Consider the following 14,704-nt stretch of genomic DNA (forward strand, 5'->3'; position numbering starts at 1 on the left):
TCACGTATTCCACAGGCTGCTGAGGCTCTGCCTGCCACCAGCTGGCACCTGCAAGGCTAGCCCTCCGAGGTCCCATTCAAATACCTCACAAAGTGGGGAGGAATCAGGGGAGGCGCTCAAAAGACAGCCCAAAGTCAGCTCCCAATCCGACTCTTCAAACCCGAGTGCAACCACAAGCTCCTTTCAAAGGCAGTATTTAAAACGGACTCGGGGGTTATTTGTAAGGGAGTGGTTTGATGCATGAAATTTAAGAGCCTTCATGAGTTCTTCGGGAAGCAGTGAGGCGAAAGCAGCGGGCAACTTGCAAATTTCAGTTGCATGTCTGTGATGAAAGTCACCGCTGGACCAATGACTCTCTTCTCATGCTGTCCAGTCGAGGGTTCGCACGCCTCTTTGCTAACCCCTCAGAAGCCACCTCCCCCTCCAGTGACACTTGGCACTGCAAAACAGCCCTCCAAAGCTGGCAGTTCACACAGATGTGACCGTCCACAGTTCTGTGTGATGCCACCCCCCCCCCCCCCAAAACCGCGTCTCTTCCTGAGAATTCCTCTACTGCTCACCTAATCAGCCTGGTGGGGCATCTACGTTTACATACCCTTTGGAATGTTCTCTGAAGGGAAAAAAAGAGCATCTGCATTGTGCCCCTTTAAGGGTGTTTTTATTCAACTCCTCTTTGTAAGTAGTGAAATTCATCCTGCTTCCAAATGCTTTCTCCTACCTCCAGAACGCGTCCCACACAGATTTCCGAGGCTGTTTCCCAAGAGCTTGGGCCAGAAGCTCTACATTTTTTCTACTTCCCCTTGGGAGCTCGTCCAAGTCCACGATCTTGGACTTTTACAGGACCAGAGATTGATGGACGAGTAGATTACGGGTCTCAAAAAACTCCATCGCTCCTGACAAGTGGTTCCCAATCTTGCCGCACACGGGACAGATGTAAAGAGCTTCGAGGAATCTCAAGTGCCTGGACGGCCCCGTCTGCAGATTCTAATAGCTTGGGCAGCACAGGCATTACTTTGAGGTCTCCGTGCTTGAATTCGGCGTGCAGCCAGGACTGGGAAGGGCTGTTCTAGGCAGTGCATCCACCATGCGGGCCTTAATATGCAACGACATGCGGACAGTCAGAAGAGCGCCAAGCCGGGCCAGTGGTTTTTCCCTGCCAGCCGGTCAGCTCTCCTCTGACCGGGACTCGTTTTCTCTTGGTGGCCCCCATCTACCGGTGGGCACAAGAACAGAAGCCCTCACTGTCACACTAACATACCCCAAGTCACAAAGAGTGGCATCTATGAGGAAGTACGCAAACCCCGGACTACAGGCCAAAGGATGTTAAAATGGCAAAGTGGGTGCCTGGGGGGTTCAGTCAGTTAAGGATCAGGTTTCAGCCCCGGTCATGATCTCAAGGTTCATGGGATCGAGCCCCGCATCCGGCTCCACGCTGGCAGCATGGAGCCTGCTTGGGATTCTGTCCCTCACTGCCCCTCCCCCACTCGGGCTGTCTTTCTCTCAAAATAAATAAACTTCAAAAAAAAAGAAATTGAAAGACAGGGAGGAAGGAAAAAGGAAATTCTCGAATGTACTATTATTACCAGTATCGCTCAGACCGTCTGGCTTTCCTACCTTGGCATAAAGTGACTAAACTCCAAGTCATTCTTGAGGAAGACTTTTTTTTTTTTTAATGTTTATTTATTACCAAGATAGAGAGCGCACCCATGCTGAGTGGGGGAGGGGCACAGAAAGGAAGACACAGAATCCGAAGCAGGCTCCAGGCTCCGAGCTGTCATCACAGAGCCTGACGCGGGGCTCAAACCCATGTACCACGAGACCATGACCTGAGCCAAAGTTGGACGCCCAACCGACTGAGCCACCCAGGCGTCCCAAGGAAGACTTGTTTCATCAGTACCTAAGAGTGGATAAAAGGGTCCATCGTGTGGTATCATATAATCCCTTCTCTGGATTACACAGAAGAGTAAAGCATCTAACCACCTCCTTGTGGCTGTGGGGGACAGGGACCCACGATTCTTCTCGTCAATAGCCTCGTGCCCTTGTTTAGAGGTGAGGAAGCGCAGGAGGGCAACCTCTTACTGGAGTGGTTTAGAACTGAGCTTGAATCGGGACCAGAGCTTGGAAATGCCCAGTTACTCCAAGAAACGACAGGGCGCCATGCTCCCACGAGGTAACCCAGAGACCGTCGGCCCGTCGCCCAGAGCAGGGAAAGTCTGACAGGTTTTCCAAAGCAGTCGTAACGAGGTGGGAGGCTGGACAAGGGTGTGCGCTCCCAGGGAGAGCTCTTCCCCCAAAGGAACCTTCCATCCTGGCACCCGCAACAACGTTATAGAGGTTGTGCTCAACCCCAGCTGTCCCGTAACCCGAAACCCTTCCCCAAAGAAATCAAGGAAAAGGAACCATAAAAATTTAGTTTTAATGATACAGAAATAGTATATAGTACATTTCTTTCCACAGCAGAGCACTTCATTCATCTCTAAAAAGTTTAACAAAATTAAGGCTAAATCAGAGCAATCTGATCGTAAAGGGATAGTTTATGTGGTGTTATTTTTAAAGAAATGTCTTCATAAATACGGCATATTCTTCAAGCCAAAAAGAAAAAAACAATGGTTGAACAAGACACCAGATACGCGAAATGCAGTACAAATGTGCTCCTTTATACCCATTTACGAATAACCTCGACTTCCCTGGGAAGTTCCAAACGGGCTTAAAAAAGAAAAAAAAAATGCTTGTGACAGGACACTAAGACTCTCTGGAGTTAAAACTCAACGGTACTGCAGGCCATTTTACAGAACAGAACCAGTGACGGTCAGGTCTCCAACCTCCTCTCTCCAGAAAAAGTACCAAGCAAAAGCGGACAGTACTTAAAAGTGCAAGAGAGATGTGAGGCCTGGGGTGCTTGGAAGGACAGCCCTCCACCCTAACTGGCCCTTCCCCTGACCTCGTGACAGGGAGACTAACATACTGTGTGGTCAAACAAAGACGCCCAAGACCGAAGGTCCGGAAACCACGCGGGCTCTGGAGTGGCCTGCAAACGCCAGCCCTACTGCGGTTGGGAGGGAGCATCCCCTTACCCATGTCCCCACTACCCTTGGGTCCGGTGCTGGTTGGCTGTTGACCACTGCTTTCTGACTCCGGAGACACCCTGCAGCTGCCCCAGCATGTAGAATGAGACGAAGGGCCCCCTTTCCTCTTTTTCCCTCCGGTGAAACTTCTAGAAGAACAGACTGGTGCAGCCTCCGCTCCCCGCAGGCAGCCTCGCCCTCTACAGCCCTGGTCTCTCTGAGCGTGACGCAACCTGTCCCCGCCCCCGCCCCCGCCCCAGGAGGCGCACAGGAGCTCTGTCTTCCGTGAGCCCCGTGTACCCCCATGCGGGAAGGGGTTGACCTTCCGTCCTTCCCCCCTCCCCTCTGTGCACTGGCTTCCACGTTCACACGCTCTCCTCCTCCACACGCCCCACCCGCCTCGGGGGGGGTCCAAGCGTTCCTCTCGCTGAAGGGGGGTCGTGGGTGCGTGGCTAACATCACTCACTGCCAGAGAAGGAGGACTTCTATTTAACGTTAAGCATCACACTCCACCTACTTTAACAAGGACATTTTTGGCTTCATGACAAGGGGCCCCATTAGCCCAGAGGAAAGTCTTCTCATACAAATGTTAAAGGTTTCATCCTAAAGTAGCAGATAGTGAGAAACGATTCTTTACTTTCATGCCACAGTTTTGTTTCTCCCGTTTCTTTGGTACCCAGAGCGAGCCTCGGTTTCCCCCTAAAGAAATAAAATGGAAGACAAGTGTTCAGGCCAATAACATCGGATATCCTCTGAAGATCTGTGTGCTCCAAAGACCGCTAAAGCCTCTAGGAAACAGGGGGTTGAGGTATATGTATACTAAAATGCATTTCGTACGTAAATTCATATGTAAACCCAGACAAACAATGTGACAAACATCCAACTGCCCCCATTTCTGTAATTACTGTGATAACATTACATGACCGCACAATCACAAAAAGAAGAGATAATTTCGAGATCTTTTAGCTCAGTCGTTTTCAAATCTGGCCAGCGGTCAGGCTCCCCTCGCGGGGTCTTTTACTAACAAATTTCCTAGGCTCCACGCATGAAGAGTCAGACCCAACGGGCATGCCCGGGACCTAGAAGTTTGTATTTTTTTCCCCATGAAATTCGATATTCCAACGCCCTTGTTATACAGAGGACACTAAGGTCTAAAGAGATCAAGAAGTCCTCTCAGGCTAACAGTACGGGCCAGAGAAAAGGGTGGAACCAGGTCTCTTGTCCCCCAGTCCGTTAGTTTTTCTGTTGCTGTTTGTGTCCCAGCGCTTTCCCCGAGACCTGTCGCCCTCACACGTCACCAACATTTGTAGGGATCCCGTTGTCAGAAGTAGGTGTTAAGCTGTTTCGAGGCAAGGACCACGTCTCCTATTCCTTCTGCCACAGTCCTAAATGTCCAGTGGCTCACATCTCTGCCTACCATCACCCAAGCAGGTGCAGAATTATCTAGCTGGATATCCAGCTAGAGGAGGGGAGTGAAGCCTGAACTTATGAAGACGCCAAGTTCAAACAACGGGACTTTGAATGACAATACAAGCTGCATAAGATTAATTACTATGTCTTCCCCTTGTTCCTGAATTATGTTAGGTGAAAAAATAAATGGATCCAAGGGACAGAAAGAAGCCATTTACCTATAACATTTGGCAAATGTGAATTATAAAGATCCTCAACTATTCTAAGGAGGTAATCCTCAGCAATTGTAACAACTATATGGTGCTGAATTTTGTTACTGTTTCTCTTGGTTTTCAGTGTGTTTTCTCAGTCTTACGAAACATTCTTCCCCGGACGGAGTCAAACTATAACTCCTTTATAAAGCTGACTGGGAGGGACGAAATACATTTAGCCTCTACATCACAACAGGGTTCCTCTCTCTCCCTCTCTCCCCCCAAATATATATATATATATATATATATACATAGGGGGTAATACACACACACACACACACACTCTTACAAGTGTGAATTTAGTTGGAGGTGGGGGACCAGGACTCGTCATATTTTCTATTTGTAGCTATGAATCACAAACCATGTTATAAATAATTCTACTATATTGCCATCTTGATTTTGGATATGATAAGGAAAATGAGATCACCAACGCATTTTAAAAGCCAACGGGAACATGTTAGAGAACATCTAGGGCTAAAATGTAAATAAATCCGCAGATGCGTGAGCCACTGGTACCACACAGCCCAGCCCTGATGGCGCCCACTTCCCACGCAGCTGTGCCGGGGCAGGGACAAGGAGGGGCCGCCCAGAGGGACCGTCCAGGACCAGGGGGAGAGCCCAGCCCTCCACACGGAGCACTGCGGCTGGCCCTGGCATCCCGAGTGCCTCCTGCCCCAGGCAACACTAAACAGACGTACGGGTCTACCTGAAGGAAATGTCCTTAGAGATAACTGACAGATGTGGCCCTGCCCCCTGGAAAGAGCCTCCATGCGGGGTGGGGGGGTGGAGGGAGATGGGGAGCCCCGGACGGCTCTTCTTCAAGTCTTCCGCCACAAGAGGCTGGGCAGGACATACCTTCTTGAACTTGCATTTTAATTTTTACGGACAAGGAACTTTCTCTTCTTTTTTAACTCTTCAATTTATCTCATCTCATCTAGGTAGAGATTGCAATCAATCTCATCTAGGTAGAGATTCCTAGTCATTCCTCCAAATAATCTTTTCAAAAATCACATTGATATGCTCATTCATCCATTTATTCACTCAACACCTATTTACTAACGGGTGACTGGACTTACAGAAGATCAGAGCCTCAGACATCGTGCACCCCAGGCCCTTCCCTTAGTACCCGAGGGGAGGGGGGGGGGGCAGGGGCAGAGCCAGCCCCACAGTCTGGGCTCCTCACCCCCAAACCCCTGATTCAGTAGCCACCTCCCCACCCCACCCAAGCATTTAGCAAAACCGCATGCAAAACGTATGTACTTTTTCATTTCAAAAATGAAAAAACTTACAAAATGAGTTTTTGTACCTTACTACAATTTATAAAGCTAATGAATATTAGCAAAATGGAATGATAGAACCAAAGCTAAACGAGATTTAAAAAAAAAAAAAAGTAATTGCAGGGTTTATAAAGATGCTTTCCACTTTGTTTTGACGTTAAATGTTTTATAAAGTCATATGCTATATACACATGACAACTTTTCTGTCTTTCTGCATGGTTAGGAAGTCTTTCCAGAAGGACAACAACACTCGAAGAAAACACAGACCACAATAGCACATTCCACAGCACTAACATTTATAATCTGTGGTTCTAGTCTACGACATCCACTTGGGCTCTAGACATACACTGTGGACATTAGCTGAGAAAACATCCATTTTCTACGTAATCAGAAGGAGGATAAAGCTGCTGCCAACATTTCCATAAAATATCGTAACTGCCATTATCTCCTGTGCAATCAAACTGCATTTGGTGAGCAGACTGGCTGAGCTCACTGAAGTTCTGGACGGTCTTACAACACGAAGAGGTTTACACAGACAACACATCTCTTCAGGGAGGTTTTAATGAGTAGTCTATATTCAAATTTATTTTCTGATGGACCATATATTTGTGTAGAAATATATTTATCACCCCAATCCTTTAATAAAATGCATTGTGCCCGGTTCCATAAAATAGAGTTCCTTAACACCCCCCCCAAAAAAACAAAACAAAAAACCAAAAAACAAAGAACCCCAAAACCTCTTAGCTGACAGTTACAACTATGAATGAAGAGCTTCAGTTGCTGTGCAGTCTAATCCCCAGGAAAATTACATCAAAAATAGACGTTTTATGACAAGATCACTTAGATCGATCTCAAAAGCAGAACAAACAGAAAACAACACCATGAATGGAATTTAAGTATTTTTCTGACCACTACTGCAGAAACACAGAAACTCGGCAGATTGCTGACATGCAGAAACCAGCAGTATACAGGAAAGAATTAACAAATCCAACTCAGTACGATTTTAATAACTGGATTGAAAGCAGACACTTAATAAAACCAAAATATTTCTTCCTCAAGGCAACCGTTAGCTAAAAGGAAAAATGATTTCATATCCTTGGTCCATAAAGAAGACACATTTATTTACATTCTCAATGGACTAAAAGAGGTTTTAAACTGTCACAATTAAAATTTTATGCTTCCAAAAATATCATATGATCAATGCACTTAACTTAAAGCTTCAGGGATTAATAAGTTCATTTAGACTTCTTAAAAAACCAACACAAACATACTTTCTAGAGTGCAAAAGGCTTCTTATTAAATACTTCAGTAACACAAAAGCAATTTGTTTTTTAAACACGGGAATCCTTTTCTGAAGGATCATCACCACAAAGGCATCCATTGCCGGCAACGGATGCTGAACAAGACTGCCAGCTCAGGTAAAATGCAACACTAAAGCCTCGCATTCGGTTTCCGCCCCTGCCCAGATGACCCCACTTATTTGTACAGACTCATTGTTGGACTCTGGTACATGCACATGTACGCATCACAGAGAAGTCTTCGCGCACAGCCTTGGATTCTTCTGGAGTCCAAGGAGTGTAGGTCTTCCGGAGACATTTTCAAGTACTCTCCTACTTCCGGGCATGGGGTAACCTGAGGAATGTTGAAGCCATTCTGACCACCTACGGAAAAGAGGAAGAGCTCTATTTAGGGCAGTAAAGTTCTAAACCTTCTGCTGCCCTGACCTACCAAAGCGATTTTACAATTCTAAATTTAGGGAAGCTGACTTTCCAGATCAGAAGGACCTGGTTTCACTCCTGATTTTTAAACGTTAAAGCCTCTTTTTAACTCTTGACGGTTTTCTCATTTCTTGGGCTCGGAGAGGATTCTGGGGCCAACAGAATAAAGCTGGTAAAAGGAGGCAGATCCTGAGCAAAGTTCTAAACCCGCTTTGCAGGCTTGTCTGTATTCAGTTAGGGAACAGTGCCGCGTACACGTAAGCACGCATCCACCTCCTCGCATCCCGTGTCCCTTCCCAGACAGAAGCACCCCCACACGTCTCACCATGCGATCATCCAGTTTAGAGCAGATCTAGCAAAATGAATACTATTGCACTTCCAAAAATTTTAAACCTTTTGCTTCACACGTCATTAGAGTGAATGAGAACGCCGGGGGGTGTGGTGCTAGGTGCCCCCCAAAAGCCTCTCCCGGCCTACCCTCCCAACGGCCTTTCCCAACGTCTCACATCGGGATGCTTGTCAGTTACAGTAGAGCCCCTGGTACTGTACGTGGGCTCGTTAACGCATCTGTTAAATAATGCCTACGCATCCCAGAGAAGGGCCTAGAAGGGGTAGCATGCTCCCCATTTGGGGAAGAAACACGTTACCTGCAGAATAGGCTGACTTTTCCAAAGAAGACATTTATTCTAGTCTTTGCTTTGTCATTTAGAAGACAACGTAGTTCAGTATAAAAAACATAAGCACTGAGGTCAGAAAGACATCGTTAAACACAAACTGTGTGACCTTAGGCACCTTAGCTTCAGCCTCAACAACAGAGAAAGAGGAGTGATCCCCATCTTGCAGGGATTTTGCGGGAGACTCAGTGTGCTTCCCAGAGAGCTCGGCGCATAGGCGCCCGCTAAACGGTGACCATGGCTCGAACAGAAAATGGGGGGAGCGCGAAAGTAAAAGAAGACGAAGCCGAACGTAAAACCTCTCAGCCCTAAAATGAGAATTCTAGGATTCTTTTTACAAAAATCACCTGTGTGTCAAAATATCACAACGATATTATTCCTTAGTTTAGTAATGCTGTCTATGCATTTCGAGACGGTCGGCCTGTGCCCCCAAGATACTCCTCGAAGGCGTTTCGCACACACCCTTCTACTACTCAGCGCGGACGACCCACCGCCAACTATCCCAGCACAAAGGAGGAAAGGGCCACAGGGAGAAGAAAGGCATCTGAGGTACCATCTCGATCGGCCATGCTGTCAAAGAAGAGCCAGGCAGAGTCGTCCTTCCCGTACTTCACGAAAGCAACATAGTGGCTCGTTTCTATGCAGAGGACAGCAAACAGCTCCATCTGCTGGCAGGGGATGCAGCCGTGCCTCCAGTCCCAGTCGGGTAAATCTTTGGGAAGCGACACTGGGTTGTATTTATGGTTCAGCCTCTTGGGATGGAGGTGGACCTGAAACGGAACAGGAAGGGAAAGTCGCTCACGGGCCAGACTCCGTCACGGCCAGACCTCACGGGCCGGCGAAGGGGCTCCACTTACTCTGACTGAGTAAGTTAGAGTAACTTACTATCCCTACAAACAGCAACCGAGTACTTTCAAAAAGCCCACCAAGTAAACAGAAGACACGGAAACAATCCCACTGGATTATGAATTCAAGTTAATAAGGACTCTGAAAACTTTCCAAAAACCTGAAATGTTTCCAACTTCAAATAATCTCCGATTTCAGAAGAGAACATCCATTGAGTGAAGTCACACTTACTTGGGTGTTGCAGGTTTTACAAAACTGCTTGATGTTTCCGGCTGAGATGTCGGGATCATCATAACACTCTCTACACTCGTACATGGCGAGCCCCCCGCAGATCCGGCACTGCCTGGGGGCTAAAGCGGTAGGGGCGAGAGAGGGGTCAGGGGGCCTTTAAACACGTATTCTCCCATCAAAAGGGTTAAAAGGAAAAGTTTAAGCTTTATTAAGGACTTAGATTCAAACAGGTCTGTCCTTCCCGGTCCCCATAAATGTTACTGTATTTCCTTGGACACAGGATATCTTTAAAGACATTTTCTCTGATCAAGTGACCATTTTTTATTTAAAAAAATTTTTTTTTATTACATTTATTTATTTTTGATAGAGACAGAGCACAAGTCGGGGAGGGACAGAGAGAGAAGGAGCCACAGAATCCAAAGCTGGCTCCAGGTTCTGAGCCATCAGCACAGAGCCCGACGCGGGGCTCGAACTCACAAACCGTGAGATCATGACCTGAGCTGAAGTCACATGCTCAACCAACTGAGCCACCCAGGCGCCCCTCAAGTGAGTGCAGGGGCACCTAGGTGGCTCAGTCGGTTAAGTGTCCAACCCTTGGTTTCAGCTCAGGTCATGATCTCACGCTTCGTGGGATTAAGCCCCATGTCGGGCTCTGTGCTGACAGTGTGGAGCCTGCTTGGGGTTCTCTCTCTCCTCTCTCTCTGCCCCTCCCCTGCTCACACTCTCCCAAAATAAATAAATAAATGTTTTAAAAAATTAAAAATGGTATATTCTAGGGTGTTTTCACATGATTAAAAAATGCCTACTGATGAAAATTCAAAGATACAGCAAAGTACAAAGAGAACTACAAGCATCTACAATTTCAGTTAGCAAGAGGCAACCACTGTCCACACTACTGTGAGTTTTCTCCAATGACTGACTTATACCTCCATATTTACATAAACCGTGTGTGAGTGTGTGTGTGTGTGTGTGTGTGTGTGTGTGTGTGTGTGCGCGTGTCTCCTCTTACAGGAAGTATCAACATACTTACCTTTTCACTTAGCTTTACATCATAACCACCTTCTTACATTTTGGTCTTCACAAACACGAATTATAATGGCAGTACTCCATTGTACAGAGTCACGAAAAATCATTTAACTACTCTCCTCTCCTATTGTTTCTGATTTCTTAATCACGAGACAATAAATACATTTGCATAGAGAATATTTACTTCCACCTCTGATTATTTTCTCAGAATATCTAGGACTGAAAGTACTAGCTTAATATTTCCAGGCTCTTAAGATACTAAATTGCCTTTCAGAAGAACTGTATCCTGTAAGACTCTTACTCATAATTAATGAGACTGGCCTATTTCTGAAAAACAAACAAAACTGGGGTCCCTGGGTGGTTCAGTCGGTTAAGCGTCCGACTTTGGCCCAGGTCTTCATCTCGCAGACTGTGGGTTCCAGACCCACATCAGGCTCTGTGCGGACAGCTCAGAGCCTGGAGCCTGCTTCGGATTCTGTATCTCCCTCTCTCTCTGCCCCTCCCTCACTTGCTCATGCATGCGCGTGTGCTTTCTCTCTCTCTCAAAAATAAATAAACATTAAAAAATTTTTTTGAAAAACAAAAAATCTTATACTTACTGTCTTCAAGTAAATCAGTTATATTTAATTCCAGGGAAGGAAAAATTTTTTTAAACAGTTTAAAGTCTTTTCCAAATCGAGGCATCTGAATAATGAGACATGATGGTGCCTAAAAACAAGATACATATATTTTTAGAACCAAAGTGCTGAAAAAAAAAGTTCCCTATGAAACTGAAGCAGCCATGGCTGGCACCCCAGGGTGTGGTGCCGCCATGATATCGATGGCCTGCGAACGGGATCCGAGCCTGAAAGCGGAGCGTCAGGGCAGGGCACCAATGAGCTGCAAATTTTCAGGATCCCTTCCACGGACACCCAGAGGTCAGGCAGTTCCACAACCCTGGGTCACTAAGAGTAAGACAACGATCTAACATTCCACTGTGGGTTTATATTTAAAATCAACGTTTTAGAAAACTTGTTTTGAGGGGCGCCTGGGTGTCTCAGCATCCGACTTCGGCTCAGGTCATGATCTCACGGTCCGTGAGTTTGAGCCCCGCGTCGGGCTCTATGCTGACATCTCAGGGCCTGGAGCCTGCTTTGGATTCTGTGTCTCCCTCTCTCTGCCCCTCCCTCACTCAGGCTCTGTCTCTCTGTCAAAGAAAGAAAGGAAGGAAGGAAGGAAGGAAGGAAGGAAGGAAGGAAGGAAGAAAGAAAGAAAGAAAGAAAGAAAACTTGTTTTGACAAGTACAATAAAGAAGCTGTTGTCACCGAAGGACACCATTCCTTATATTTCAACAGATAACTGTAACTGTTCAAAGCTTTACCAGAACATTTTTTCAGAAACAAATACAATAAAAGTGAACCACAAGCATGTACTACTAAGATCATGAAGATATTCAGTAAACAGCAGAAGAAAAACAATTTCTATCACTTGTTCATTAACAGACCAATATAAGTGAATTTGTCTCTTGTTGAAGGAAAAGTAAACGTTCTTTTTTGATATACTTGGCTGATATGTTTACGTTAAATATTAAGCTGGGTAAAATGAATGACAATTTTTAAAAAATCGTAAGTCTTCCCTTTGCTTTAAACACTACTTAAAAGTTTTCAAGTTACAAATTAGTTTTGTATTTTCTTTGGCACCAAAAATCCAAAAAGTCCAATCTTAATTCTAAGACGTTTTCTACCAGGACACAACTGAACCTCTGAACTTTTTTTTTTAATTTGTGTTTTGCAAACAGTTTGTGTGTTCTCAATGGGGCAAGGTTAACAGTTATCGAATCTAGTAGTAGTCTTAAAAATACCAAGGACTGTCACGTAAAATACAATCATCACTAACCTCTGCAAACTTCAGGTTACTGTTGATAAAAGACCATTCTAACAATTGCTGAATTGTAGGAACTCCAACTTTCTCATTTTTTTCCATAAAAATTTGATAGAAGTAACAATCTTGCACTTTTTGACCTGCTGACCTAAAAACACACAGGAAAAAAACATTTATTTACAAAATGCTTAAATGAGAATGTGAAGCTGTCCCAGCAGCATTTGAGGACAGAGAACGTATGAGGTTGCAGGTGTAATCCTGGGTAGGCGGAACACCAGGTGAAAGACAGTAATTTAGATTAAGTGTACTTTGCATAAAACCTTAAAAGTGAGTTCTTATTTCAGTTTTCATATTCAAAAGTTCCCGTAGTGATCAGCAGAAAAATAAGGGAATGCCATCTGCAGTCAAAGAAGCACTGTATGAACAATAATAACCAGAAGCTAACTTGGTTTCAATGTATCTGTCCACATCTAAAAATCATTTTTAATCAATAATCCATTAAACTATTGACTGAGTGTTTAAAAGTTAAACTGCATTTAATGCTTGAAACAGGAAAACAAACTCTTATATATCTGAATGGGGCAGACCCTTGAAGTCCTTCTAGACCAAACTTTTCATTTCTGAAATGAAGGTCTGGAGATCTAGGGAAAAATAATCATTGCTTCCCGGCAACTTAAAGCAGCACTACGTGTGGAAACCAGGTGCCCTACCAACCACTTATTATTCCTTCCATGAAAGCATGCTGTCTCTTTAGATGGTCGCTCATTTATTCAACAAAGGCCAAGTAAGCTCCTTCCATGCGCCAAGCACAGTGTTACCATTAAACATTTTGCTTTTACATATTTTACTAGAGAATGCCATTAGCCTTTAAAACTAACTCTACCAGGGGCGCCTGGGTGGCGCAGTCGGTTAAGCGTCCGACTTCAGCCAGGTCACGATCTCGCGGTCCGGGAGTTCGAGCCCCGCGTCAGGCTCTGGGCTGATGGCTCAGAGCCTGGAGCCTGTTTCCGCTTCTGTGTCTCCCTCTCTCTCTGCCCCTCCCCTGTTCATGCTCTGTCTCTCTCTGTCCCAAAAATAAATAAACGTTGAAAAAAAAAATTTAAAACTAACTCTACCAAAAGGATTAATTATCTTTAAGTGTATGATTTATCTTTTCAGCAGAATTTCTGGGTACAGAATTAGCCTACTTATAGCCAGATTTCAAGTTTTTATAGAAAATTACTAACATGGTTTTCATAATGAAACAGCTATTCAGAGACAAACCTTCAGAAACCCTCAGTTTTCCAAAGCAACTTACACCTGAAATAAACAAAACTTATTTGTTAACAAATCCAGGAGATTCATGAGAACCCACCACAAATAAACACAAATGATAATCAAAAAACCTGAAGGTTATGCTGTTATCGGTATTTTAATTGGTTGTTGATGACTGTAGGAGACCAGCATTTTTCTGTGAAAGCCAAAAGCATAAAAAAATTTTACAGGTAACAGGAAAAAAAATAAGACAGGAAACTAAGAAAGCATAAAGCAGCAGAGGTCAGTAGTCGTGAGAACTCGAAATAATAACAGTGACAAGGAAGGAGAATCGTGGTTGATGGGGACCCCCATTGAGAGAAGAGAGCCAGAAGTGACTATGTAAGCCCAACAGTTTTGTGATATTGAAGCAGAAGGATTAGGAGCCTGGGTGGAGGCTGGGGAGGGGAAAAAAAAAAACCCAGCAAGCACTCAAGTCTCATTACTGTAGTTTTAGAAGGCTAAAACCCTAGAATAATTAGCTGGTCATTAAGACACACAAATACAAGAATGACAAGAAAGCTGGTGCTATTGTACAACACTGCAAATTTAGATTGCTTGTTTTCCACTAAGAAAATCTAGAAGCAGAAGGGTACAAAGGTTACAATAGCCTTAGAATAAAACAGACATCGACGGAGAAGATAAAAACATTCGTGGAATTGTAGGATATCGGTCTGTCTACCTTCATAACACAGACCTTAATGGGCAGCCACTAAAATTCTTTACAGGTTCTGGGTTATCTTGCACTGTGGAATAGAATATATCTGTGTAATAAGAATACCCAGACCATGTTCTATAATGAGAAGTACTCGGTAACACAACCTGACAATTGTCCTGTATCTTTGCTTCTTGTTGCCGATTTGATTCCATTACTTTTCTTGGCACGCTTCACCTCCGTGCCCTATCCTCTCGTTAGTGGCTATGATTTTAGTTTCACCTTCTCTTGAACACCCCACACAGAATTAGTCACCATTACCCCTACTATCATTACCATTGTTTTTTGAGTATGAAGGCTTAGTTTACCCACATTTACGACCTTGACTCGTCCTTGTT

The 14,704-nt window shown here is 44.8% G+C and overlaps 1 protein-coding gene across 5 annotated transcripts in view; it reads right to left on the minus strand.

Annotated features, from left to right (window-relative positions):
• Nucleotides 1–2,396: 2,396 nt before the first annotated feature.
• Nucleotides 2,397–14,704, minus strand: part of CYLD (CYLD lysine 63 deubiquitinase) — a 69,126-nt gene continuing 56,818 nt past the window's right edge. For all 5 annotated transcript variants that reach the window (XM_047835675.1, XM_047835678.1, XM_047835679.1 and 2 more), the window contains 5 exons: nt 12,374–12,506; nt 11,098–11,206; nt 9,473–9,591; nt 8,949–9,165; nt 2,397–7,664 (listed from right to left, as the gene is read on the minus strand). In XM_047835675.1, the coding sequence (XP_047691631.1) occupies nt 7,480–7,664; nt 8,949–9,165; nt 9,473–9,591; nt 11,098–11,206; nt 12,374–12,506 (763 nt within the window). In that variant the 3' untranslated portion in view covers nt 2,397–7,479. The remainder of the gene's footprint in view (nt 7,665–8,948; nt 9,166–9,472; nt 9,592–11,097; nt 11,207–12,373; nt 12,507–14,704) is intronic.

This window comes from Prionailurus viverrinus, chromosome E2 (genome assembly GCF_022837055.1).
Source record: "Prionailurus viverrinus isolate Anna chromosome E2, UM_Priviv_1.0, whole genome shotgun sequence".
In the NCBI taxonomy this organism is placed as follows: Eukaryota; Metazoa; Chordata; class Mammalia; order Carnivora; family Felidae; genus Prionailurus; species Prionailurus viverrinus.